The 25,896-nt window shown below is 54.6% G+C and overlaps 5 protein-coding genes across 5 annotated transcripts; 3 read left to right on the forward strand and 2 right to left on the reverse strand.

Moving 5' to 3' along the window:
• Nucleotides 1–8,490: 8,490 nt before the first annotated feature.
• On the forward strand, nucleotides 8,491–10,196 carry B0H65DRAFT_114232 (uncharacterized protein). Its single transcript, XM_062820630.1, has one exon. The coding sequence runs from the start codon at nucleotides 8,898–8,900 to the stop codon at nucleotides 10,044–10,046; it is 1,149 nt and encodes a 382-aa protein (XP_062684617.1). The 5' UTR covers nucleotides 8,491–8,897; the 3' UTR covers nucleotides 10,047–10,196.
• Nucleotides 10,197–12,656, reverse strand: B0H65DRAFT_114236 (major facilitator superfamily domain-containing protein). Its single transcript, XM_062820631.1, has 3 exons — nucleotides 11,962–12,656; nucleotides 11,800–11,899; nucleotides 10,197–11,742 (listed from the first exon to the last, which is right to left on the reverse strand). Exons 1-3 carry the CDS (start codon nucleotides 12,263–12,265, stop codon nucleotides 10,347–10,349), a joined length of 1,800 nt encoding a protein of 599 aa, XP_062684618.1. The 5' UTR covers nucleotides 12,266–12,656; the 3' UTR covers nucleotides 10,197–10,346.
• Nucleotides 12,657–12,903: 247 nt separating this feature from the next.
• On the forward strand, nucleotides 12,904–16,291 carry B0H65DRAFT_457530 (uncharacterized protein). Its single transcript, XM_062826357.1, has 6 exons — nucleotides 12,904–13,380; nucleotides 13,756–14,034; nucleotides 14,092–14,292; nucleotides 14,355–14,476; nucleotides 14,541–15,081; nucleotides 15,140–16,291. Exons 1-6 carry the CDS (start codon nucleotides 13,099–13,101, stop codon nucleotides 16,046–16,048), a joined length of 2,334 nt encoding a protein of 777 aa, XP_062684619.1. The 5' UTR covers nucleotides 12,904–13,098; the 3' UTR covers nucleotides 16,049–16,291.
• Nucleotides 16,292–17,085: 794 nt separating this feature from the next.
• Nucleotides 17,086–22,377, forward strand: B0H65DRAFT_114497 (SAC3/GANP/Nin1/mts3/eIF-3 p25 family-domain-containing protein). The gene has a single exon (XM_062820633.1). It carries the CDS (start codon nucleotides 17,174–17,176, stop codon nucleotides 22,091–22,093), a length of 4,920 nt encoding a protein of 1,639 aa, XP_062684620.1. The 5' UTR covers nucleotides 17,086–17,173; the 3' UTR covers nucleotides 22,094–22,377.
• Nucleotide 22,378: 1 nt separating this feature from the next.
• Nucleotides 22,379–24,810, reverse strand: B0H65DRAFT_114496 (uncharacterized protein). The gene is made up of 3 exons (XM_062820632.1): nucleotides 24,217–24,810; nucleotides 23,886–24,140; nucleotides 22,379–23,817 (listed from the first exon to the last, which is right to left on the reverse strand). The coding sequence occupies exons 1-3, from the start codon at nucleotides 24,518–24,520 to the stop codon at nucleotides 22,592–22,594; spliced, it is 1,785 nt and encodes a 594-aa protein (XP_062684621.1). The 5' UTR covers nucleotides 24,521–24,810; the 3' UTR covers nucleotides 22,379–22,591.
• Nucleotides 24,811–25,896: the final 1,086 nt, after the last annotated feature.

Consider the following 25,896-nt stretch of genomic DNA (forward strand, 5'->3'; position numbering starts at 1 on the left):
AGTCAGCGCCGGAAGTTCCACTGACCGTTGACCGCCCGATCACCGAGGTTTACTGTGTACATACAGTCCCGCCCGTCACCAGCACCTCTTCCGGAGTAGGTAGCTTCACGGCGGGATCGGTCACCTATGGATGTGAAGAGACTTGAAGATGTGAGAGACACAGAATATGAAAAGCCTACCTTGTGAACACTTTCCAAAGTTGGTTGAGTGATCTCGTTCGGTAACCCCGTCGTCTGCTTCTTTGCATGTTCTCGGCGAACGGAAGAAGCGGTTTGTTGGCGGGGTAGTGAACTCAGGTACCCAATTGATCGCTAGCACCAGAATCCCACCGAAGCTTGTTGAATCGGTACCTGATTTACCGGAAACTTGGCATCCCCCCCAGCCTTGCACAAACGCGGAATCCCCCATTCCCGTCCCATTTCTCATTCTTGCAGTTTTCAGGGACGGAGGAGCTCCCGTCCATTTGTAAAGGCCAGTCTGGCTCTTTTTCGGAGTTTAAAGAGTCCGTACTTATGTACCTTTTCTGTAAGTCATGCAAATGTGGACGGAGTCGCACATGGGAAAAAAGGGGGAAGTGGGAAAACGGGGCCGCGGATGACCGACGGGATTTGGGAGATGGCATCTTCTCGTCGGTTTCGGTCAGGAACAACGACGCTCGAATTCGCTCTCTCTGGACGACGATGGGGCCGGGCCCCTTGTGCCTGAGTCCCGGGCTTCAGGGCAGGTACCGAGCGAACCCCGACCGAACGAACGACGAACGAACGAATTCCCAAGTTCCACTTGTTGCGTTGGCGTGATGGACCGGGGCCTTGTTAGCTCGGGAGCTCGGATGCGGGGACTCTTGGGTGGTTCTTGGCTGCTTGCCCAGCCTCGCTATGTAGTTATACCCGGCTACTTTCGAGAGTGTACCCTCACGGACCTCACGAGCCAGCCGCCCGGCTTCGGCAACCTCGACATTGCTTCCTCGACTGTAATGCAATGCTACGGCAGGATTTTATTTGTACCCAATTTCCACAATGGCTCTTCCGAAGAAGCAGTAGAGGTGAAATTGGGCAGACGGCGCAATTGGGCCGGACATCTGGGCTTCTATGCAGCGAGAAGCAGAGTCAGAGATTTCTACCCGCTTTTGTCCTACCCGTCTTTTTGGCCGGATGCTCACCCGATATTTTGCATTTGAAAGTGTGATATTGATGGTGTGGGAGTGGTGGGCTGGCGGGCCATCTGCCGCCGTCAGGGTCACGTCCGTTCTGCATTTCATCGCCAATCCCATCACGGCGATCTCCCAGCAACGACAAGCTGTTGGGTGCCCACGTAGCCTGATCAACCCGAGCGTGTACGCGGCAACCTTGATTGACGAAATGCATCTGCAATCTTGCAGTCAGCGTGTACGATCAGCAAAGTGTACAGTCACCTTGATATTGTCGGAATGGGAGATATAGTGCCTTGGGATCGTCAATGTCAGTAAGCGCGGTGAGGATATCAAATAGTGATCTATACTCGCCAAGTTCGCAAAGTTTATCATGACGCATCCACCCGTTGGTTTCATAGAGGACTATCATCTGAAGTCTTGTAAAACAGTACTCAGACGACATGCCCAATCCAGGAACAAGTCAAGCCCGTGTAACCCTTTGGAGAAGAACCCAATGAAATAATATTGGCCGGCTCACCAGAGTCAGACCCAATGGCACATTGATATTCTGCCGTAGCCAATGGGATTGCTGTTGTCAGCCTCGCAGTTGGGGTGATTGATGAAGTGATGGGCATCTGATATCTTTTGCAAGACATTGACGCTTGGGTTCCGTTCTGGGCCTTTGTAAAACACACCAAAACAGAAAGACAGCGGCGTCTCGAGCTTATATGTCCCGGACAGGCGTCGTCCTTGTTGTTGTTATTGGTGCTGCGGGTCTCGGATAGGTTGGATGTCTATTTTGAGATGACTTTCTTTCTTTGATAGCTCCCGTCGTTGGCCGTTGCCCGTCAAATCGGGCTTTTGGCGGCGGTCTCTTCCTCAGCTGATGAGGACGAGAATGACTTACCCCATCATGAATCTGCAACGCCAAACGGCGCCATCATCCATCACGAACCAGCCCCTCAATATGGTAACAGTTTTTTACTGGACTAGGTACTAGTACCGCCTGAGCGCCTGTACCTGGGCCTTGTCCCTTCCTGGAGGTGATCTGAGTTCCCCTCCTTCGAGCCCCTGCCGCTCATTTACAGTGTACTGTAGGTAGCTCGTTCCCCCGGTGCCATTGCGACGTGGCGCTACTGTGAAGCACTTGGGCCAATGTTTGTAAGAGCAGTGACAAAGTGAAAGTCGCTTGTGCCGGAGTTGGGTTCTTCGTGAACCGTGGGGTTGGTTTCTTGGGTGTCTTGCTTGGGTGTTGATGGGTCAATTGCTGCAGAAAGAAGAGATCAGAGGGCGGCGGATCTCCTTTGAATTTTGATCCCCAGGCCGCAAGGCGGGCGATGAATCCGATGCGGTGAGTGGTCAATGTGAGAACGCTGATGGAGATGTGGTGGGTCACTGCCCAATCTCACGTCGGCGCCATCCAATCGCGTGGCAAGCTGCGAGCAATATGGGGAGCCGTGAGGAGCCGTGACGATGGGGAACCCTTCCCAATTGGAAATACCCCATGTTGCAGCCGGGGTCGCAAAGTGAATTTGTTGACGACGTCGGTCCATTCGGCCACGGCGATACATATGACCTACACTGAGAGAAGGGCAGAAGAGCCCAAAACGGCCGGGGGAGTGAGGGCATCAGGGCACAGAAGCGGAACGAGAAGGGGGAAAGCTGTGGTTGTGACCTGGTGTGTCGAGGGTTGTGTGGGCAGGTACCACTCATAATGTCGAGCCGGTGGTCCCATCCCCATCCACAAAATCCACAAAGTCCACAACATCCACAGTTCTGAGTCCATCGCTCCTGCGAAACTCCAGTCGTGCCAAGCCCAGTCGCTTTTTTTCTTCTCGAAACTTGCCCAAGGGTCCCTTTTCCACCTGCTACACTCCAACCTCAACTTTCCTAGATCCCCTTTCCCTAGGAGTTTCACCTGTAAAACCAAACGGCTCCGAGAGTCATACCCCCCATCGCCGACCTCAAAACGCATTACGACTTACGAGGTGAATACAAACCTTTTTTCTCCCTCCGTCCTCTCTCTCACTTTCCGTACGCCTTGTCGTTGTTCGCAATCAGCTTCCCCTAGCTCTCAATCTCATTCTCTGTAACTTGGCGAGCTTGATTCTGATTCTGGGACCGTTTGCACGGCCAACTACAGGACGTGACACCACACAGGCTGGCCATACTTGGCTTATACGACCGTCAACGACCACATATTTAGACAGTTCCCCCTTTTCCGTTCCCACGCTGAGATCTTGAACGGAGGCCAAACACTGCCGTCCAAGGCCCCACCCCTCTTTGCCGTTCCCTACCTTTCTGCCGCCTTCCGATACCCCGACGACACAGCTCTGCATGGCGGATAGTAAGAGCACACCTCAGGCCCTCTCCGTCGTGACTTCTTCCGACAAGGCACAATCTGAGGTGACACAAAATGGTGCCAACCACAACTCTGGTAAGTGCTGTCTACATGGCCGAGCTGCATCCGTAGCGTCTCAGTCATACTGATCGCTGCTATAGACGATGACTTGAGCTCGCCCATGTCTCCCACCTCTCCAGGCTCTCCAGGAGCTTCTGCCGCCTCTAAGAATGCCAAGAAGAACGCCAAGAAGAGGGAAAAGGAGAAGGCGAAGAAGGCCGCTGCTAGGGCTCTGGCGCTGGCCGAGGCCGAATCTCAGCCCGTAACAGAGTCTGAGGCTGCCCCTGAGGAGCACGAGGATAGCGGCGCCCCGAACGACGGCGAAAAGAAGAAGAAAAAGAAGAAGAAGAAGTCCAAGTCCAAGACCAGCAAGGACCTCTCGGCATCTATTGCTTCTATCCTAGGAGAGCAGCCTGCGCAAACAGAGACCGCCGAGCAGACACCAGAGGTCAAGCCCGTCGTCGAGGAGCAGCAACAGCAAGAACAGCAGTCCGAGGAGGTCAGCCAACCGAGTGAGCCCGCGCCGGAGCCTGAGGCCGTGGAAGTAAAGGAGGTCGAGCAGCCCGTTGCCGAGGCCCAGGTCGACGAGTCCGAGCCCCAGGAAGCCCCTGCGCCAGAATCGACTGAAGAGACACCGGCGACGACAACCGAGGAGGCTCCTGTGGCCGTCCCTGAACCCGTGAGCACCGAAGAGGAAGTTCCTTCCCAGCCCGAGGAAGAGACCACCACCACCACAACAACCGCCCAGGATGAATCCACTCCGACATACGCCGAGGTTGCTGAGTTGAAGGAGGAAGACTCGCCTGCTCCCGAGGTTGTTGTACCTGAGGCCACTGAGGTCACCCCCGAGCCCGCCTCCGAAGTCGTTCCCGAGACCGAGGAGGTCCTTAAAAGCGCCGAACCAGTCGATACCAAGGTTCAGATTGTCGAGGAGACGAAGGTGCCGGAAGTTGACAGCACGCCAGTCGAGAGTGTTGAGACTTGCGAAGTCCAGGCCGAGGTCAAGGAGGATGTCAAGGTCCCTGAGGTCCCCGTCCAAAGCAAGGGTGGTCTCTCTCACATTTTCTTTCAACTTCCCGAGACGACTGAAGAGGTTAAGGAGACTGCTGCCCCTGTTTCTGAAGAGACCCAGGCATCTGTTGAGGAGACCAACGTCGAGGAGGAGAAGACCGAAACTCCTGTTGAGGAAGTCGAGCCTTCTGCTCCCGAGGAGACCAACGTCGAGGAGGAGAAGATTGAAGCTCCTGCTGCTGAGGAGGTTGAAACCCCTGCTCACGAGGAGAAGGTTGAGGCTCCTGCTGTCGAGGAAGTCGAGGCTCCTGCTGTCGAGGAAGTCGAGGCTCCTGCTGTCGAGGAAGTCGAGGCTCCTGCTGTCGAGGAAGTCGAGGCTCCTGCTGTCGAGGAAGTCGAGGCTCCTGCTGTCGAGGAAGTCGAGGCTCCTGCTGTCGAGGAAGTCGAGGCTCCTGCTTCTGAGGAGACGGTCGAGACATCTGCTCCCGAAACCGAGACTGAAGCTCAGGAGGAGAAGCCTGAAACTCCCGCCAAGGAAGAGGAATCTGAGGCTCCCGTCGCTGAGGCCCCTGTTGAGCAGGAGGCTGAGGTACAGGAGAAGGTCGAGGCCCCTGCTGCCGAGGAAAAGACTGAGGTTCCCGAAGAGAAGCCCGAGGCGCCCGTTGTCCAGGAGGAGACCGAGGCTAAGGTTGAGGAATCTGTCGAAAGCGAGAAGCCTGTCGAGGCGGAGGACGTCGAGGAGAAGTCCCCTGAGCCTGCTGCCGCCGAGAAGCCTGTCTCTGAAGATGTTGCCGTTCCCGAGGCTGTTTCCGAAACCCCCGTTGTCGAGGAGTCTAAGACCGCTGAGGTTGAGCAGACCCCCGTCGTCGAGGAAGTCAAGGCTGTGGAGGAGACCAAGGCTGCTGAAGAGACACCCGTTGTCGAGGAGTCCAAGGTGACCGAGGAGCCCAAGACCGTCGAGGAGCCTCAGGCCGTTGAGGAGGCCTCCGCCGCTGAGGAACCCAAGACTGTCGTCGAGGAAGTCGAGGCTGTGGAGGAGACCCCCGCTGCTGAGGAGATCGAGGCTTCCGAGCAGGCCCCTGCTGTTGAGGAGCCCAAGACTGTCGAGGAGCCTCAGTCCGTTGAGGAGACCCCCGCTGCTGAGAAGGTCGAGGCTTCCGAGCAGGCCCCTGCTGTTGAGGAGCCCAAGACTGTCGAGGAGCCTCAAGTCACTGCCGCTGAGGAGGTCGAGGCCGTTGAGACCTCTGCTGTTGAAGAGTCCAAGACCGTCGAGGAGACCCCTCTTGCTGAGGAGCCCAAGACTGTCGAGGAGCCTCAGGCCGTTGAGGAGACCCCCGCTGTCGAGACCTCCGTCGTCGAAGAGGCCCCTATTGTCGAGGAGACCCCCGCTACCGAGGCGCCCAAGGCTGTCGAAGAAACCAAGCCCGTCGAGGCGACCCCAATCGTCGAGGAGGTCAAGTCTGAGGAGGTCAAGCCCGAGCAGCAGGAAGTTGCTGCCGAAACCGCGAAGGAGGAGCCTGTTCAAGAGACTGCGGCCGAACCTTCCATCGAAAGCGCCACCGAGACTGCCACTGCCTCTATTCCTGAGACGGCCCCTGAGCCCGCCGTAGAGGCTGTTTCTGAGCCTACTGTCGAGCCTACCGAGATTGCCGCCGAGCCCGCCACCGAGGCTATCGAGCCTGTTATCACCGAATCCGCCACCAAGAGCGTCGCCGATGCTGCTGAGCCTGTTGAGACTGTGGCTGAGCCGGTCTCTCAGGTCGCAGAATCTACTCCCGAAGTCAAGGCTACCGATATCGCCCAGGTCGAGGCGTCTGAGCCCGTCACTGCCAAGGCTGAGGATCACGACGAGAAGCAAACTCCAGTTGAGGAAACTGTCGGTGAGTCAAAGGCAGTATTGCCGGTTGATGAGTCGAGCGAGGCCAAGATCCAAGACACAGTTGCTGCACCCGTGCATGATGATGTCAAGGAGGTGGTTGCCGAAGAGCAGACTACAGGTGAGGACAAGACTGCCATTGAAGGGGAATCATCCAATGACAGCGTCCAAGTACCCACGGACGCCGTCAGCCATGAGGAACCTGCTAGCGTTCAACAGGCTGTTGAGGAGGCTCCGGTGGCGGAGACTCAAGAGGAAGCTACCGACAAGCCCGAGTCCGCTCTTGACGACGCGTCCGTCACAAAGGCTGCCGAGGACTCCGAGAAGAAGGACACCGACGAGAGCAAGTCCAATGCCACGGAGATTGCCATCGGTGCGGGCATTGCTGTTGCTGGTGCTCTGGGAGCCGCCGCTGTTGCGGTTGCCGACAAGGTCACCGAGGTCTCCAAGCCCGTCACGGAGAAGGTTACCGAAGTCGCCAAGCCCATCATCTCGGATTCTGCACCAAAGGTCGCCACCCTCGAGCGTTCCGTGGCTCACGGTTCAACTGAGGCTGGCTCACTCGTTGCTGAGCGTCCCAAGCCCGAGCCCAAGTCTCCCCAGGCTGTCGCTGAGGATGTCAAGCCGACTTCGTCAGTAGAGGCTGAAGCACCCGAGATCGTTGATGAGACGGTGCCGCTCTCCGAATCCTTCTACGTCGTGGAGAAGGAAGCACCAGCTGAAGAAGAAGCTGCAAAAATCGATGGAAAGAAGGGAGCTTCTTCTGAAGATGGTGAGGAAAAAACAATCCAGTCCGTTGACCAGGAAGGAACACAGACTGATAACGCTCTTAATCCCCAAAGGCTCCCAACAGAAGACAGGACAACCAACCAAGTCTCGGTGGACCAGCGTGTACCCACATCTGCTGTCGTTGTCCCTGGTCTTGACGATCCTGTGGCTCAGGAAGTGAGCTGCTCCCGCAATGAGCGGGGGCAGGACAAGAACACCATTAAGCAAGCAGAGGAGATGGTCGCAGCAGCAGTAGTCGTCTACGCCACAGCCGATTCTTCAAGCCCAGCTGCCACTGCCACAGCTGATAAGCCGGAAACCAACGCCCTTGGTCTCTCAGGAGTGCCTTCCGAGGCTGATGTGAAAGGAAAGGGGAAGGATGTCGAGCCTCCATCACCCACCGCCAGGAAGAAGTACGCTCACGTCAAGAACGTTGAGACCGTATCGGACCCGACCATTGTTCAACAGGGATCCTCTTCACCGGAGCTTGGGCGGTCTAGCACAACAAGACTGCGGAGATCGGGCACGGAGCGCGGACACAGCAAGAAGAGCTCCATCTCGTCCGTCTTCAAGTCCAAGAAGCAGTCATCCACTGCATCGGACGGGTCTGGAGAAGCTGTGTCCCCCACTTCGTCGGCTGGCGGTCCGGAGCCTCAGTCACCAACACAGGCCGCCGCTCACCGCCAAAAGAGGGAAGAGCGAAGGAAAGAAGTGAAGGAAGGCAAGAAAACTGGCTTTAGGGCTGCCGTCAGGCGCTTCTTTGGCAGCAGTTAAAGGCCTGACACCTAGTGTTTTGACTATTTTCGGATTCAGGGGGTGGCTACTGTGGTTTAATAATCGGCATATTGGTTTGATGATAATGGTGAGGCGAACATCTACCTCTGCTTAGTGTTTAATGATGAAAGGGGACGACAGCGGTGGTGATGGTGAAGATCGCACGCGCTATACGAAGACTTGGAACAGCAAAGAAGAACAAGAAGAAGGAACGAGGAACGATAGTTGTGTATGTTATGGATTACTGTATTTGTCACTTCGGTCACCGGTTTTCATTTTTCTGGAACACCCGCGAGGGTCGTTGCGTTATGAGTTTATGAATTGATTTGTGGTTTCTCCATCTTCTCAAACTTGTTGGATGCTCTTGAGCGATGACGCTGCCTGCTGCTTGAAGGAAGGGCCGACATGTGAATGTTGCAGTTGCCGGCCGGTTAAAAAAGACCGATCAAATCAGATAGCCGAGTTTGCCGGTTAATAGCCGGTCTGCCTGCCGCGGGAGCCCGGTTATATGACGCAAGGGAGGCCCTTGTAACTCGGTCAGCCTTGCAGCGCATGTGGAGGGATGAGACCAACTTGACTTTCATTGTTTAGCGCTAAACACCACTAAAAAGCACCACCAAAATACAAACAACTGGCCCTTTGCAGCCTGGCCAGATTGCAACCTACGAGAGCTCCCTGCATCTGCTGCCGCTCTTCTTTCTATCCAGCCAATTTCCTACGTTCTTTGTGTCTTCTGGACAGGACGTGATCCCATTCTCACAGTTTCAGGTTCTGTCGCATTCGTACCTTATCTTGCAATGTCCAGGTGACAAAGAGCCAAACATCCCTCCACGACTTAGAAACACTACGACCCGCGCGCGTGGACAATTAGCCCAACAACCGATCGAGCGAGCTAAACGTCATTGCCGAATTACCTACACACGACATCGAACAGCAAAATGTCCGACCTCCTCTCCCTCTTCGGCTGGACATTCCTGCCCAATCTCGTCACCGGCTGGGTCCAATCGCTCTACTACGGCATCACCATCCGCGCCGGCTCGCCGCGCCCCATGCCCGGGACCCCTCGATACGCCGAACACCGCCGACGCATCCACATCCTCGTCGTGACCGTCTACCTCCTCTACACCATCTACGAAGCCCACTACGAGCTCGTCGTGCGCGGCTCCAACTTCTACGGCGACCTAGGCGTCAGCCCCGACGCGAGCGAGCGCGAGATAAAGAGCCGGTTCCGCCGGCTGGCCGCCCTCTACCACCCCGACAAAGTGGTTACAGGACAAGGACAACAAAGCCAAGAGGAGGTAAACAATTACTTCGTACACCTAAAAACAGCCGTGGACACGCTCACGGACCCCGTGCGCCGATTTGCGTACGAGCGGTTCGGCGTCGACGCCGTCGCCTGGGCCGGGCCCAACGGGAATGGCAAGGGAGGATGCAAAACCCACCGCGACTTCGTCATGCGCGGCGCCCAGATGTTGTTGTCCTACTACGGCCTCGCGGCCGCGGTGCTGTACGGCTTGGGCCTGCTGGGATACCTGACGTGGGGCCGGTACGAGCGGTGGCTGGTGCTGGCGAGCATGTTTGTGTGGGAGGCGCACACGGTCATGAGCCCCGGGCGGCCGGCGGTGTTTGAGCACTTCCTGAACCCATTGCTACAACGGGTGACGGGTGTGATGGGCAGGTATTACTTGCCGTTCCAGGCGGTGGCGCTGATGAGGAAGGTTAGCGTCACGGTGTATATTGCTATCTCGCAGATTGGCCCGTTGTTGACGGCGGATACGTCGAGTGGGCAACTGGTTGCGAAGAATAATGGGGCGGGAGGCGGCGATCAGGAGGAGCTGCTGAAGCAAGGGCTGGAGAGGCTGGAGATGATGAGCAAAGGGTTGGATCTGGATACAACGAGGCTGGTGGAGCTGGGGATTGCGCCGTTTGCGGGGGATCAGGAGGCGCTGAGCAGTATGAGGGGGAAGATCAAGGAGTGGTTGGTGCAGAATACGATTAGGAATGATCCCATGGTTAGGGATGCGTTGGGGAGGGGGTTGCAGAGGAGGAGGGTGGATGCGCCGGCTGGAGCGAGGGGGACGAAGTGAGACAGAGTTGGTGATGTCGGGGCAGATTTTAGTTGGGCTTTCTTTTCGATTCCACATTTCAGGTTATTTTAGCAAAGCGATTAGCCAACCGTTTTTGAGTTTATGATCATTTGAAAGTCATTTACTGTGGTGAAGAGAACTCCTTGACGATGCTCATTCACCACCCTATATCCATAACGCCTTTCGTTGATGTTTGTGTTATCCAAAACTTCTATTGATTCCTCGAGGTAGTGTTCTTACGACCTTCATTTCGTGATTTCCCCGACGTTCTCTTCCACCACCTACCACATCACAACCACATCACAACCTCTGCCTCCCCCTCGTCTCGATGGGAATCATCACCATCCCCACAAACGCCGCCAAAATCAGCGCCGCCGACAGATACACAGGCGTAGTCGTACCATCTCCCGGCACCGTCGCCGCCAAAATCGGTGCCACCAGGCCCGTCACCCTGTTCAAGAAACTCGCCACGCCCGTGCCCGCTCCGCGAACCGGCGCCGGGAAGATCTCGGGCGTGAAAGCATACAAGACGCCATACATGATATTCTGCGCGAATGCCTCTATGCACGAGAATGTGAGCAAGGCACCCGGCGTGGTGCCGAACTTGACGAACAGATAGAGGAAGATGGCGGAAACGAGCGTCGAGAGGGCGAGCGTTCCACGACGGCCCAAAAAGGGCGATTTCTTGTCCACCGCGTAGGCGGCGAGTAAGCTACCGGGGACTCCGGCGATGGAGGTTATGGCGTAGTTGCGGTAGGTTTCGGCTGAGATGGCTTCTGGATTGTTGGTTTCCGCTTCCGGTGCTGGTTGCCCGCTGTTGTTGCCACCGTGGGATAGATACTGAGGGAGAAAGGCGTTGAATAAGGGGTATCCCATGCCGATGGTCGCCCAGCAGAACCAGATGAGGGCGGTGGTCAGACCGAGCTTGCGGTTGCTGAAGAGCGGACGGAGACGGTCGCCGGAGAAAGAGGCGAAGCGCTGCTTGAGGATGTTGGCGGTCGATAGTCGTTGTCGCGTCACATGCTGGCGGCGGCGAGGAGTGGCTGGGGATGGGGATGATAGTCCGTCGACGACAGCGTCGAGGATTTCTTCGGTCAGCCAGGTTTTGCGGCCGTTGCGGTAGGCGATCCCATGCACGACGGCTACTGCCTCGGCTTGCCGGCCTCGTGAGAGGAGGAACTTGGGAGACTCGTAGAGGTGGAAGATGAAGAAACGGACGAGGAACATAATCAAGGTGATGATGCCGATGCTGAACACAAAGTGTCGCCATCCTTGCTCGGCGGGCAAGTGGCCGATGAAATACCAGGCCAGCAGCGATGAGCAGAGTTGGCCGATGGGCCACCAGATAGAGAGAAGCGTTAGCAGGGAGCTGGAGGCGTCGGGCAAGAATTCGAGAAAGAGGGCACCATCAACGGGTAAGTTACCGCCAACGCCAAAGCCAAGGGCGGCGTACAGGAAACAAACCCCAGCCCAACTTGTTGCAAAAGCAGAGGCGATACCGAAGATGGCGGTGATGAAGAGAGTGGCATTGAAGGCGAGGCGTCGACCGAGGACATCGGACCCGATTCCCCAGATGAAGCTCCCAACACAGAGGCCGGCGAATAGGAAGGACGTGGTATAGCGTACGGTCTTCTCTGATATGTCGAACTCGGCCGATAGTGATGGGAGGGTGAGAGAGATGCCTTGCATCCATAGACTGCGAGACCGGCGTTAACAACGGGTTGTTTTGTACCTTAAGAAGGGGAACTCGTACTTGTCTGCAAACCAGCCAAAGCCACACAAGACAAATAGCTGCCAGTTGTACCTCCCCATCCCAATGTCTTGAATGGCCTTGTTAATGAGCTTTGATTTCACTATAAAGTAGTTTAGCATTAATATGTCCTGTAAGATAGATCTTGGATAGTCGAGATCTCACTCTCATAATCCGTCCACTTCTCGCCGCCCTTGTTTCCGCGGCGAACCTCTCTCCTAAAGCCCTCGATGCTGTACTCAGGCTCCGTCCCCATTTCAAGCAGCATTCCCGTGTCCTCATCGTCGGCTGGGTCTTTGTGACGGTGGCCGCCCTCGTCATCCTGACCGAGTAGAGCATCGTCTAAATCAGAAGGTGGGCGGGATCTGGACGAGTGGCTGTGTAGATGAGCCTCCCCGAGTGGAACGAGCACTCCCGGGTAGTCATCAACCGACTCTGAGCGGTAACCAGACCATAGAAGGTTTGTCATGATGATCCCTTAGAACGGTGAATGTAACTAACATCAGCCCTTAATCCGTCCGTCTCCAAAGGGTAACTCTCCGTAGATGGCGGTACAATTGGAACCACAAAGAGTAAAAGGACAGCGAGATTAACACGATCGACTAGTCGGAACCGAGGATATAGAAAACCAAGATGCCGGAACGACTAGGAGGTCCAAATGAGGTACCGTGTATGAGCTCAATGGGTACCGGGAAATATGAGACGAGTGTAGGGATGGGATCCCGGCTATGGGAGCGGTTGACGTCGCTGGAACTGAATAATTTATAGAAATTTCAAAGAAACGATGGGTCGTATGCTCTATGGCCATCACATTTTGAAGCATAAAGTTGATAATATTCTTCACGCAAGTTCGGATTTCATGATGGATGGATGAAATGGGCAAGAAAGGTTAGAGGTACCGTTCCTTATAAGCCGAGGGGCTCAGGTGCCCCCACTGTCGTCAGGGTACATGCAGGTCGGCGAATTAGGAAGTTGTAGGGTCCCCGCCAAATCGAACCAGCTGGTCGGTACCTTCCAGTGGACGCGTCCACTAAAACTGGTCACGCGTCACTCTGTTTGGGGGGTCCTCCCGTTCCGTCCGAGCTTGGACGGGTGCGGCAGTTTCCGACCAATTGCAGGCACCTACACGTTCCTTTCCTTGAAGTTCACCATGATGTTTACAAGAATCACCACAACCACATGGATCATTATCAGCCTCTGGACATGACCTGGTGCTCTAGATAAAACCATAACGAAACTCATAGTCAACTCACATGATCCAGTAAAGGGAGTACGAAAACATTTAGTTGATTCCGTCCCAGGATGGAGCGCTATCTGATCAAGAAGACACCTCGAAGCGCCAGTCTTAAGCGCAAGGCGTCAGACAGCCCCGCGAATTCGACGCTTGCTCCTGCTAAACGACCGCAACCTCCACGTCCACAAGAATCCCACTTAGATGCCGCTAAGCGTCGCGACCAAGAAGGGAACTATGTGGGAATTGAATATGACTCTTGGAAAAACCAAGTAAAGTCAGCTATTGACCAAGCCCGCTCCGCAACCCGCTCCAAAGAAGGCGGTATCAAAGTCTTGGGGGCCCTTCTCAAGGTACGTTCCACTTCCACATGCAGGAGAGGGGATTACACAATACAACATATAAATCCCCCCACCACCCATGTTCAGCACCACGTGTGAGATTCCGCACCTCTTTACCCGAACATCATACCGAACACCAACCCAGTACACCACCTCCTCCCCTCCGCTGCCACTGCATAGGTAGCAACCATCAACACGATGGATACATTCCGCCGACTTCCACCCAGGAAACGGCTAGACTCCAGTGACCCGGACAAATCCACGTTACGGGTTGGTGCTCTGAACCTAGGTCTCAAGCATGACGTCGACATCCCGTACTGCACACCTTCCAGGGACTGAATGACCATCCTTCGGCTTCGCTTTCTCTGCTGACAGCTCTCTACACAGGCCATCAATGCTTGCCCTTGTAAGCCGGGCAGCCACGGAAACAACAAGGCTTGTCATATCTCGCAATGCGTGACTGCTGTGTATGAAGAAGGCCCCGATGCTCTCTACCGCGCTGCTAAGGAGCCATGCCCTTGCGGCTTTGTATGGCCATCGTGTACCGACCTCTTCCATATCCGCGCCGTCGACGGCCTGGCCGATTCTCTGGACAAACAGGAAAAGCATGTCGCCGCATTTTCCACTGCCCTTGGTCTCATTCGCTTGGATCCCGCCCACCCCATAGTGAGTGGCTTAACCAACTCTAGCCTCATGTCGAAGTGGGAGACCTAACAGCTCTAGGGGTATTGTCGTGTTGCCAGAGTCCTTCGCAACTTGACCAAGAACAAAGACAACCAGACGGCAGCTCTTGCGCTTACTACCATACTGCGAGACTCTAAACTTGACCCTTCCCACGATGTGCACGATCTCACTGTCCGGTTCGTCAGGTCCGGGCTCTACAACATGGAACAGTACCGGCGGGTAAAGTATAATCAGTACCATGTGAGTCCAAGCGGTCTGAACACACTCTCGGCGCGCGGACATGCAGCTGATACGCCAGCCAGATTCTTCTGCGTCAATTGTCCAGTATGCTAGACATGCCCGAGTCAAAGAGAGATCCTGTAGAGAAGCTCCCGCATGAGCTGCTAACCATGATCTGGTCGCATCTTGACACCGAAAGTTTAATGCAAGCCCCCCCCTGCCAACGTTGTTTTCCTTTTTCGGGGCTAACAGATCCTCGTGGTCTACAGGAGATGTGAACGCGTGAGCAAGAAATGGCAGAAGCTGGTGCTTTCAGACTCGGTGCTCTGGAGCAAGGTCTCGCTGGGTAGGCCTGGGAAACCCGGTTGGCTCTTTCCACGGTTCCTCAACAAGCACAAGAATATCCGGTCTCTGACGATCAACGACACATCATATTTCAAGATGACTCACGACAAGCTTCAAATGATCATGCGTGGTCTACCCAATTTGGAACGGCTAAGCCTCCATAGACGCATGCGTCTCAGCAACCCCGACGGTCCCGAGGATATTCCAAAAATGCTTGGGGGTGTGCAAGGGAAGCACCTGACAAAACTAACACATCTATCACTGAAAAAACTGGATGCCCATACAGTTGGAGAGCTTCTACCGCTCACAAGTCCATCTCTTCAAGTGTTAGACCTGCAAGGTTTTTTGGGGAAGGATCTCAACGCGATCATGACCCGACAGCCTTGGCCGAGTTTGAGAAAGCTACGGCTGAGGATGCCGGACGATGGCTACGACCCAAGGACACATCTCGGGGAGCTGAATATGGTCAGTAACTTGTCCTAGGCTCCTCTGTCTCATCCACTTGCTTACCATTTGATCTTAGAACGGGCTCATGAAATTGACTCCACACCTTGAGGAACTTCATATCGAAGGCTACGGGCTTAAGTTTGTCGATCATGAGCTTCACCCCATGGGTTTCGACAAGGTCCCTTCGAGCGACATACGACCATGGCAAAATTTGCAGTCTCTGTATCTCGGCTCAGTGAGGACTCACGTCTCTCTTGACGACACAATCCATGGGTCTTTTGGTTTGCCCGCTTTACCAAACCTCCGCTCTGTTGAGATCCTTTCCGACAAAGAGCATCTGATCAATTATCTCTTTACGACATGTGATGAGCTGGGGAGCCCGCATCGGGGTTTCATGTCTGATCTCACAGGAACCACTGCTGAGTCGGGCATTGCTTCGGCGGGTTGGCCACGGCTGGAGGTGTTCAGGTGCCATGGCCCCATACGCACCGGTATACTACAAAAGGCCCTGGAGGAAACAGCCACAAATGGTTCGCTGAAGGTCCTTGAATTAGCCATCAACAGCGACCAGTCACTGTTCAATAACCGCATCCATATCGATCCCCCGAAGGACTGGGCTTTCACGTCGTCATCGAGCGTTCACCATCTCGGACTACACCACTTCAACTGGGCTCAGCATTACAGCAATTTTGATGGCCAGCCTTTTATCGACTGGCTGCAAAAGTTCCCCAACGTCGACACGGTAACGGTCGCACCGGGACGTCATAGTGGTCTCTTGCCCTTCATCGAGAAGTTGATCGCCCACCCGCAGATTAAGGCATTGTACTTTGACCCCTCGGGCCTGTCGAACCCGGAATGGTACGAGATAACCGAGACGGGGAAGAAATATGGGGTGCAACTGTTCAAATTGAATGGAGGACCTTTGAATGCTTTCGATGGAGGTGATTTCGATGGCGCGAGACCGGATCTCGGACGGAGGGTTTGACAGGTACGGTCGGGGAGATTTGCGGCACTTTTCCCGCTCGCATCTTCTGCATTGATGTGAGCTTTTGTTGCCCGCTCAACCCCGATCTAAACCTGGCCAGGTGAGAACCCAGCAGGAATAAGCGTTGGGCAGACAAGAGGGTAGTGAAATGGATTGAGATTATCAAGTTTGTCTTCATCTCGTATGTATGTTCGCGTTGCTTGAATAAATGTATTCCTAAAATCCCGTGATCCTATAAGTACCACTACATCTTCTACATCCAAACCTCGGATAAGTTCAAGATGAGACAGCGACGACGGCGAGAAGGGGAAACATCAAAGGCTCGGCCTGAATGACAACCTAACATGTCTGACAGTGGGGCAGACGGCGGGGGACGTTGAAGCGGGCCGTTAGATGTGGCCCGAGCTCTGAAATGTGCCTCTGTCCCTGCCTCCGCGGCGCACTGGCCGGGCGATGCTTCCACATCCACGGCAGCACCTGTGCGTGCCCCCTGCAAGCTGTCTCGCTGTAGAGGTATGTAATGGCAGAATTCCAAATGCGACAAAGGTGAAGGCATCCTGACCGTCCACTTGTTGGCCAGCATCGACATCCTCTCCACCTGCCTCTGCCATTCCACTTTCTCGATTTCATTCATTCATTCATTCGCTTTGGTGAACCGCGCCGCGCAACCTCGTGCGCAGGGGGGAACAAGCAAGAGTCCAAGGGCCAACCGCAACCACGCTCTTCTTGGACTGTTCGAGATTGTATGTTCTGTTAATCTGTTCTCTTGTCGGCGGGTTGCTACCAAGCTACCTTTACTTCCACTTTTGAACGACATCACCGCCGTCACCCACATCTCACTTCGTCATCGCTTCCGTCCGCCCTCGACTGCCACCCCGCCGCGCACTACTCTTTTTCCCTCGAAACCCAGAACACACATTAATCTCTCCCATATAGCACCCGCGATCTAGTCTCCGACACTCAAAAGCCAAAACGCGCCGCGACGTTCTCAGCCCATACCGCTTACCACGCCGTCTACACCTCTTGTTGAACACTACCACGATATTCAGTGTCGCTTGACCTTTCCATACCTCGTCCACCGGCCCGGACAATTACCTCTGCAAATGCTTGCTCGAGCAAGCCATAATGGCGGCAGCTAACAATCCCTTCGGGGCGCCTTCAGCTCCGGCTGTCAACCCTTTCGCGAAACCAATTCAAGCCGCACAACCGGCCCAAACAGCATCGGTTTTTGGCAGCTCATCAGCTCCTAATCAGAATCCGTTCGGGAAGCCCATTTTTGCCCAGGCGCAATCGTCCGCGCCCAGCGCCAGTCCCTCCCCTTTTGCTCAGAATCCTTTCGCGAAGCCAGTAGGACAGACGAATTCTGCGGGCGGAAACAAGTCTCCATTCTTCGGCGCGCAATCCACAACACAACAAGCAACCGGCTTTGGGGCGGCGAATGCCAACGCCATGAAAAGGCCACAAGGGTTTGGCGGCGGAAAGCCGTCTGGTTCCAGCAACGGATTCGGAAATTCACAAGCCAGTCAGATGTTTGGAAAGGGAAAGGCCACGCCGCAACAACCACAACAGTCAGGCGGCCGTGATGCTGGAGCGACACTGGCGAACAAGTTCCAGCGCGGCCAACGGAAGAACAATGAGCGCCCTGCGAAGACCCAGCCGAGTGCGACGCGTGCTGTCGGCATCAAGAGCACCTCTGGCGCACCGACTCGAGAACCGACCGAGCGTACACGCGAGTTGTCCGAGTTTGCTTATAATTTTCACAACAGAATCAACGACCAGTTAAAGAAAGACAGCCTGAAGCCACCCCAGTGGCCGACGACCGAACTTGGCAACCCTAACAAGCGCGACGATGTTGAGAACCTCAAGCAGTCCTACAAGAAATACCGTACCCGCGTTTATGATGCCCTACGGAAGGTCGAGCTTATCGATGACCCGGAAAAGAGGAGGAAGCTTGAGGATGCGTTACCGTTTAAGGGTATCTGTGAGGATATGTGCCCAGAGTTTGAGCAGATCTCCCGTATCGCCGAATTCGATGTCAAGAACGAAGAGAAGGAATCCCAGCCCGGCGGTCTCACGGCTTGGCCAGAACCTTCGAAGATGGTGAAGAAGTTTGGTCGATCTGCAGCCGGTCAAGATGCGCCGCTCCCTATGGATGTCCGCTCTATCGACGCTTTACGAAGAACCACCGACTACCTCTTTAACGACCTTTTACAGTCTGAGAACAACCTACCATCCATGCACAACTACCTCTGGGATCGCACACGAGCAGTACGCAAGGACTTCACATTCCACTCGCAAAAGTCGGCAGAAGAGATGAAGGACATGGTCTACTGTTTCGAGACCATCACTCGCTTCCACGCCACGGCTCTCCATCTGTTGTCTCGGAAGGGGTTTGCAAATGAGGATTTCGAGCAGAAGCAAGAAATTGAGCAACTGGGCAGGACCATCCTCTCGTTGATGGAGGCATACGACGTCTGCAAGGAGAAACACGTCCTTTGCGAGAATGAGGCGGAATTCAGAGCTTATTACCTACTTCTCAACGCACACGATCCCTCTATAGCACAGAGGATTCGTACGTGGGGAAAGGAGTATTGGTTTGAGTCCGAAGAGATCCAAACAGCACTATCTCTCATCCAGGTCATGGAAGACTTGCGGGAGTCAAAGGGACCTATCAAACCACGCCGAATGACGACCATGTCCGACACCGCCTTCACCAACTTCTTCGCCATCGTCGAAGACCCGCGAGTGTCATACACCATGGCCTGTGTTGCAGAGGTTCACTTTACCTTTGTCCGCCAGTGCATTCTCAAGAATCTGGTCAAGGCTTATGCGCGCCAACGCGATGCTCCTAGGACAATCACTGCGTCCGATCTCAATAAAATGTTGAGGTTCGACACTGATGAGGAGGCTGTTGCCTTCGCCGAGGAGCACAATTTCGAGTTTACCACCTGGGTGCCCCCGGGAAAGCCAGCAGTATCCGAGCCATACCTTCTCCTGAATAACAGGAGGAAGCATGTCCCATCGCCTAGAGTTCCCCAGTCCTACTCTGGGCAGTTGGTCGAACGGAAACGAGCTGGACAATCGCTACCCTATGTCATTTACAACACGATTTACGAAGATGTTGCCGAAAATACTTCTTCCAAAAGGGACTCAGATGCTAATGGCGGCGGTCTCTTTGTTAACTCTCAGCAAGCTTTGCCTGCTTTCACTATCTCACAAGCCAACAAACCTCAAGATGTCGTTTCATCATCACCATTCACGTCTATGTTTGGAGCTGCACCGCCAACTACCAAGGCGCCTGAGAGCACACCAATGTTCCAAACAGCGATAAAAGATTTCGGTGCGCTCAATCACCCCCCTACAGGAAATACAACCACTAACTCGCCTCAAGCAACTGGTGTAACGACTTCGAGTCCCTTTTCTCGCCCTTCGCCAGCTCAACAACCACAACAGGCCGCCAGTCCATTCGCCATGTTCGGTCAACCATCAGCCGTGCCACCAGCGACTCAAACTTCAAGTCCGGCTCCGGCTCCAAAGCCTACAAGTGTCTTCGGACAGGCCTCTCAAACCCCGCAACCGACATTCAACTTTTTACAGCCTCAAGCGGCAAACCCATCTCTAAGCTCCTCGGTGCCCACTGCTCCAGCAGCAGATACTTCGAAGCCGATCACATCGAACTCGCCTGCTCCGGCCACTTCCGTTTTCAGTTCGGGCAGTGCGCCGGCCAACCCGTTCGCGTCTCTTTCAAACCAGAATACGAGCACTGCTCCAGCCAAATCCTCAGAGACCACACAGCAAACGCCTTCAGGATTTACGTTTGCTCCAACAGCACCTAGCCCTAAACCTCTACTTAGCTTCACTGCAACCGCAGGAACAGAACAACAACAACAACAGGCCAGTACCCCGGCGGTGCCTACGCAAACCCAACTGCCAGGGACGCCTTCGGTGATACCTACAACACCCTCAGTCTTCTCCGTCCCTCCCAAGCCAGTCGAAAGCACGGCGCCCACTCCACCCGCAACACAGCCATCAACAGTCTTTGCTCCGCAGGCCGCTTCCAACCCACCTTTTGGAATCAAGGGCACATCCAATGATGGTTCTGCTTCGTCTTTGTTTCCTACGGCACCGCCTTCGCAGCCCTCGCAATCCACAGTTTCTCCCTCGCAACCTGCTCCTCCGAGGGACTTGATGGGTGATTTTGCGAAGTGGATTGTCATGGGTGACGGCGGCGTGCTGGAAGAGTTTACAGCCCACTACCTTCAAGAATTGGTAGAGGGCGCCTTCAATCAGCACTTGAAAGAGGAAGCTGAGCGCAGGCGCAGAGAGGAAGACGAACAGTCGTGGAGAGAAGCACGTGCACATATGAGAGACCGGCTACAGCTCAAATACTTTTACCGGTGGCGGGAAGCTGCCAGGAAGTTGGCACAGAGACGAATTCTTCGTGAAGGAAAGGAGAAGATGCGACTATACAGAGAACAGGAGCAGCGTGCGCGAAAGAAGAAGAAAGAAGATGAGGAGATGTCACGCAACCAAGAAAGGATAGAAGCGAAGAGGAGGATTCAGGCCGACGGTTCCCGACTCAAGCAATTGGCGCTGAATGCTTCCAGGGTTGGGCGGAGCCAGCAGCAAGTAGAGGAAGAACTTCTTGCCAGCGGTATCTTCTCTGGGGCGCGTGACGAGCGCGCAGCCGTCCGCCGAGCCATCAAGGAAGCTGCGACCAATGGTGACTGGGGCTCCCCACAACCAGGGAAGACGTTTGGATATGGTTCAGAGTCAGGTTTCGAGCTTGAACGGGCGCCATCAACGGCCTCCAGACGCCGGGATGCTGGGAGCCTCAGAGGCTCACTGGCAGGTTCACCGGAAAGTACCGCCAGCAAAGAAGGTGGCAAGACGCGGGCGCTGCGCGAAAAGTTCGGTCTGGGAGGCCCTAGGGGAAGCTTCTCATCCGTCGGCGGCAGCTCGGTTCAGTCTTCCATGATCACCAAGTTCCGCCATTCACTCAATGGAATTGGCGTCAATGGTGAGAACAGCATGATCAAGCGAGCGAGCAATTTCTCCACTCCGCGAAAGCGCTCCATCGAACCTTCCCCAGCTACTGAGGGGAGAGGTCCCAAGCAGCCACGGAGATCAATGCTGGGAATGAGCTTGGCAAACACGAGCCTGCCCAACATCAGCCTGAGACAAGGTACCAGCGCCAACAGTCCGAAACCTAATGGGTTCAAGACTAGCCACTGGGATCTCAGAGCTCGCGGACTGGTACCGATGCCAGACGGACAGTGGCTCCCGGAAGCGATTGCCACCGCCATCAAAGAAGGCAAGCTCAAGCCACCCAGTCCTCCAACCCGCAACCACTCTTACTCACCCGCCATTCGGCCATCGACCGAACACGCTATCCTGTCGGATGACGACGAGTCCATGGGCATGGGCAGTACCTACAACGACAACGGAGACGATGTTGAAGTGGATGACTCCGCCTCCATGACCAGTTGGCGCTTGAGAGTTGCAAGGCTCACCGGTTCCACTCCCCTCCAGCAACACCTCCAGCAAACACCCAAGCAACCGCCCGCCGACTACAGCACCTCCAGCAGACTTGCCAAACTCAAGGCAAGAATGGGATACGGATCGCCAGCAGTCAGTGGCACGGGATCTCCCGCCGTTCGTCCGTCACCCACGCCTTCTGCCGCTTCAGCGACAGCTCGGCCATTCTCTAGAAGAGAAGCCAGCTGGAGCGCCATTCTCGACAGAAAGAGGAAGCGAGACTTGGCGAACGATGAGGCGGCGGCGGCGGCGGCGGCTGAAGGTTCTCCTGCTGCCCAAGGACAAGGACAAGGACGACCAGATAATTCTCCACCCTTGGCTAAGAAGGCATACTATGCTGCTTCGGCGGTCAGCAGAGGCAGTACCGCTGCTTTGTCAACGAGAGAGGAGACAAACGCGGCGGTGGAGGAGACGCAGAGGATGCTGAGGGAGTTGAGGGAGACGATGGATAAGCTGGATAGCGATAAGGGGATGTGGAGGGAGGAGGTGGGCGGTGGGAAGTCTTAGAGGTATTACTTGCATTGAGTGGGGATGAGGAATTGGAGAATCATTGATGAAGGGAGACGAGCGAGACAGGATTGAACTCAAATATGAGATCACATCATAAGGTTGCTGAACAGAAGCCGAAGCCAGGCGTAGATTGTAACGCATTAAACATAGATAGGGAGGGGAGATGGGAGCTTTTGCATGCATTCGGCGCACGGATTACACTTGCTTCTGCTTTTTAGCTGCTTCAAGAGACCTACCAAACCAAAACCATACATAGCATGACCAAGAGTGATGATACCCAAACCCGTCCTCATTCTTTTTTTTTTTTTTTTTTTTTTCACTCTTCTTGACTCGTACAAGCAGGCAACTCTTCAAGGTATACTTTCATCTCTAAACACAGAGCAACTTTCTAGCGAGCATATGAAGAAGCCAGTTCATTATCATCATCTCGGTCGGGTATCCTTTATCATTCCTAACTATACACATACATCTAGTCATCTACAACTCAGCCCCTCCTCACTTCCTAGGACTCTTCGGTGGCGCATCAAACGTCGTTCGAATCGCCACACTCTCAACCGGACTTCCCGCCGCCGGCTTCCTCACATTTCCACCACCAAACCTAGGACTCCTCGGCGACGGCGGCGGAATGCCGTGCGTCGTCACGCTAATAATTGCCCCGTTAAACCGTCGCTGCTGCTCGTTTCCCGGTTGGGTCTGGGGCTGGGGCTGGGGCACAGGCAAAGGCCACCCATAATTCCTCAACAACGGACTAGCTGTCGTTGCTGACCATGGACTTTGCTGGCCGGGACCGGGACCGAAGGTGCTGGCGCTGTGGAGTTGCGGAGTTTGCTGATTCTGATGCTGATGATCAGATGGGGTATAAGGCTGAATGGAAGGCAACAAGGCGGCGGTGCTCCGGACGGAGTCGGCGGACATTGGAGAGGGGCTGTAGTATGTGTTGGAAGTCGCGGGAGTGGCAGGAGTGCCGGCGCCGTAGTAAGCGCGGGTGGGCGAGCGTGGGATGTTGGTGGTTGTTAGGGTGTGCAGGCCGAGGGGGTTGGTGGCGCTTCTACTATCGGAGCCTGAGGGGGGTTGTTGTTGGGGTTGTTGTTGGGGTTGTTGTTGGGGTTGTTGTTGGGGTTGTTGTTGGTGGTGCTCCCATGCTTGGTCCTCAGCTACCGTCGAGATTAAAGAATTGTGTTGCTTCCAGCTGGTGACGCGGCGGGTTGCAAGTCCTCTAGCCGGTGTGCCGGGGGATGAGTGTTCGGACTGGTGAGAGAGGGGCCTTGTGGTATCGACATTGCCGTTGGTGGGATCCGTCATCATCGTCTCGTCTCCTCCACCCTCACCAGGTTGAGACACGCCCCCCTCACAGGCAGCAGGCCAAAAGCGCGGCGAAAGCACATGCGTCTGGCACTGGAAGGAGAGCGAAGACTGCCGCTGGTGTCGGGACCGGACGCGCTTCTCGGCGTAATCGAGCTGGGCGCTGGCGCGCGCTGCTCGGTTCTTGCGCTTGCGGTGGCAGATGAAGATGACGGCGGAGATGATGAGGATCACGAGCACGGCGATACAGACGATGACGGCGATGATAGTGGTGGAGATCGCAGGACCCTCTTCGGACTTGAGGACACTCGAGGGGTCGACGATGCCGACGGGAGAGGTGGAGAAGATGGTGTCGTTTAGGCCGATGACGCTTCCTGCTTCGGGCTTGTATTGACAGCCGGCTTCTAGGGCGGTGAAGTCTAAGAGACAGAAAGTCGTTGGTTAGTATATGTCAACCCTCCCAGCTTGGTATTCCTTTGTTTCTTACAATTGGCCAGGTAGTTGGAATCCCCTCCAGCTACCAAGCATGAGGTACAATGCCCATAGATGGCAGGATCCGATGCATATCCGTCGTCTGCCGAGCAGTATGAAGATGCCGTGGTATCTTTGGGGTCAGGAATACCATGCTCTACACTCTGTTGTAGAGGACCACAGGCCATGGATGTGCTGCATGGTGTTGTCTCGACATCTGTAGCGTTGGGATAACCAAAGAGACAATATGATAAGGTGTATCTCAGGTTGTCTATGTAAAGTGTCATTAGTAAGTTGCTGCTAACACACAACACAAACTTATACCAGGATCTAAGTAGTGAACTCACAAAGAAACCACATCTGATCAGTCTCAGAGTCCTGCGAGAATGGACTTGTTTGTAAACAAGTCATGCAGTCTTTCCATTTACTTCCCGCCGGGCTGTCGACTGTCCCATCCTTGCAAATGATATCCTTGTTTTTCGTGTTGAAGGAGTTGGGATCTGATCGATCGAGGTCCGGCGAGTCCAGGCATACTGAGGCGCACGGAGAATTTGGTGTAACTTGTAGTGCGCTGGCGAGTTGAGGTACAAGAAGAAAGGAAAGGAGAGCAGTTGCTGTTTTGCTCCTCGTTGCTCGGCTAGTGGCCTTCATCTTGTAAATTGTTTCAGGGTGTTCAGACGAGGAGTTGGTTGAATAATTCGGTGATGGATACGAGATGTTGGTATGAGAGTCGTAGAAGGGTTGACTGACGATAATCTATTGGGTTGATTAAAAGTATATGATATCAAAGGGCACCAGGCCGGGAAGTCGGAAAGTTAGTGAACGACTGGTTGAGAAAGCAAAGAATATTATGATAGACAAAAGCACATCAACGGCGAAGGAGCAAGAAAAGCCGGGGCACAAGTTAATATGAATGAGCCTCTGTCTCTAGCCTCTACCACATGTAAGAGAGAGAGAAGCGATCCTGTGCCGCCCATCTTGTGAAGATTCCCCGAAGTGGATGGCACTATCGAGGTGGGCACCACTAGATCACTATACTCAAGGTTGTTTAAAGGTGGTTGAGTGGGTAGTGAGCGGCTGTGACGAGCAGGAAACCTGCATGGCGGATCCGGGGACTCAGCGTGGAATAGGTTTGGAGGTGTGCGTGATGGCCTTGAAGACTCTTGTGTGCCTGAACTGTTGCCGCGGACGATCCCCTCTAGGGTCTTGTGTCTTTCGTCAGCGCACCAATCATGATGCTGTCCGAGTTCCGATGTATGGCAAGCACGGCAGTTGTAGCGTTGAGCGAATCTAGCCCCGGGGATACATGTGGATTACTGATCCAGATGGGCTTCTGTTGTGTTTTTCCTTCTGGTCACGGGCAAAGAATTTTGTATACGCTTCGAAAAGCGAGAGATTGTGGATTGTCAGATGCTGAATCCGATGCGGCGATGTTGACAAGACCGCTTGAGTGGTCGTTGAACCTCGATGCCGCTATCATGATGGTCAGTTACGAAGATCAATGGCATGTTGACCACATGTCCATCGTCGAACTCATAAGTCTCGTCGGACGAGGATGAGAAGAGAGTCCCAGGAATCTGGAAAGAGCGGCCTTCTCTGCGGCCATCAGCGCTTGTACTAGTATGTAGCCACTCCCACCCCTTTCTCCTCGTCAAGAAGTGTGGTTCTTCGCAGAGAAAAAGTTAAGAACGACCGCCGTGGACCACGACGACGGGCGCTTCGAGGTTACCCAAAGCGGTTTAACTGCAACCTGACTGTTCCGCCAAGCAGTATACTAGTCTAAAAGTAGACTGGCTTGCTGGGAGCTTAACGAGACGCAGCCGACATCTCGATTCCGATTCGTCCATTGTTTCAGGAACACATGTTGATCAATAAAGTTACCCGCCGAGAAACATCATTCACGTCAACACGGTCAGACGAAGCTTACCATCACTTTTACTTCCCTTGCTTCCCCCAGCGCCGTGCCTGTGTGCCGTGTGTTACCCACTCAACCCTATTTTGCACGTCTTACTTGCATCTTGTTCTTC

This window comes from Neurospora tetraspora, assembly GCF_033439725.1.
Source record: "Neurospora tetraspora strain CBS 560.94 chromosome Unknown B0H65scaffold_2, whole genome shotgun sequence".
Classification (NCBI taxonomy): domain Eukaryota; kingdom Fungi; phylum Ascomycota; class Sordariomycetes; order Sordariales; family Sordariaceae; genus Neurospora; species Neurospora tetraspora.

Excerpts from the sequence above, each read along its gene's own strand:
- B0H65DRAFT_114496 (XM_062820632.1), bottom strand. The coding sequence starts at position 24,520 with ATGAAGGCCACTAGCCGAGCAACGAGGAGCAAAACAGCAACTGCTCTC. Across the intron at positions 24,141-24,216 it reads TGATCAGATGTGGTTTCTTT|ACAACCTGAGATACACCTTA; the intron begins GTGAGTTCACTA and ends CACTTTACATAG. Across the intron at positions 23,818-23,885 it reads TTCCAACTACCTGGCCAATT|ACTTCACCGCCCTAGAAGCC; the intron begins GTAAGAAACAAA and ends TCTGTCTCTTAG.
- B0H65DRAFT_114236 (XM_062820631.1), bottom strand. The coding sequence starts at position 12,265 with ATGACAAACCTTCTATGGTCTGGTTACCGCTCAGAGTCGGTTGATGAC. Across the intron at positions 11,900-11,961 it reads GAAGTGGACGGATTATGAGA|TGAAATCAAAGCTCATTAAC; the intron begins GTGAGATCTCGA and ends ACTACTTTATAG. Across the intron at positions 11,743-11,799 it reads TTTGGCTGGTTTGCAGACAA|TCTATGGATGCAAGGCATCT; the intron begins GTACGAGTTCCC and ends CCGGTCTCGCAG.
- B0H65DRAFT_114232 (XM_062820630.1), top strand. The coding sequence starts at position 8,898 with ATGTCCGACCTCCTCTCCCTCTTCGGCTGGACATTCCTGCCCAATCTC.
- B0H65DRAFT_114497 (XM_062820633.1), top strand. The coding sequence starts at position 17,174 with ATGGCGGCAGCTAACAATCCCTTCGGGGCGCCTTCAGCTCCGGCTGTC.
- B0H65DRAFT_457530 (XM_062826357.1), top strand. The coding sequence starts at position 13,099 with ATGGAGCGCTATCTGATCAAGAAGACACCTCGAAGCGCCAGTCTTAAG. Across the intron at positions 13,381-13,755 it reads TCTTGGGGGCCCTTCTCAAG|GCCATCAATGCTTGCCCTTG; the intron begins GTACGTTCCACT and ends CTCTCTACACAG. Across the intron at positions 14,035-14,091 it reads TGGATCCCGCCCACCCCATA|GGGTATTGTCGTGTTGCCAG; the intron begins GTGAGTGGCTTA and ends TAACAGCTCTAG.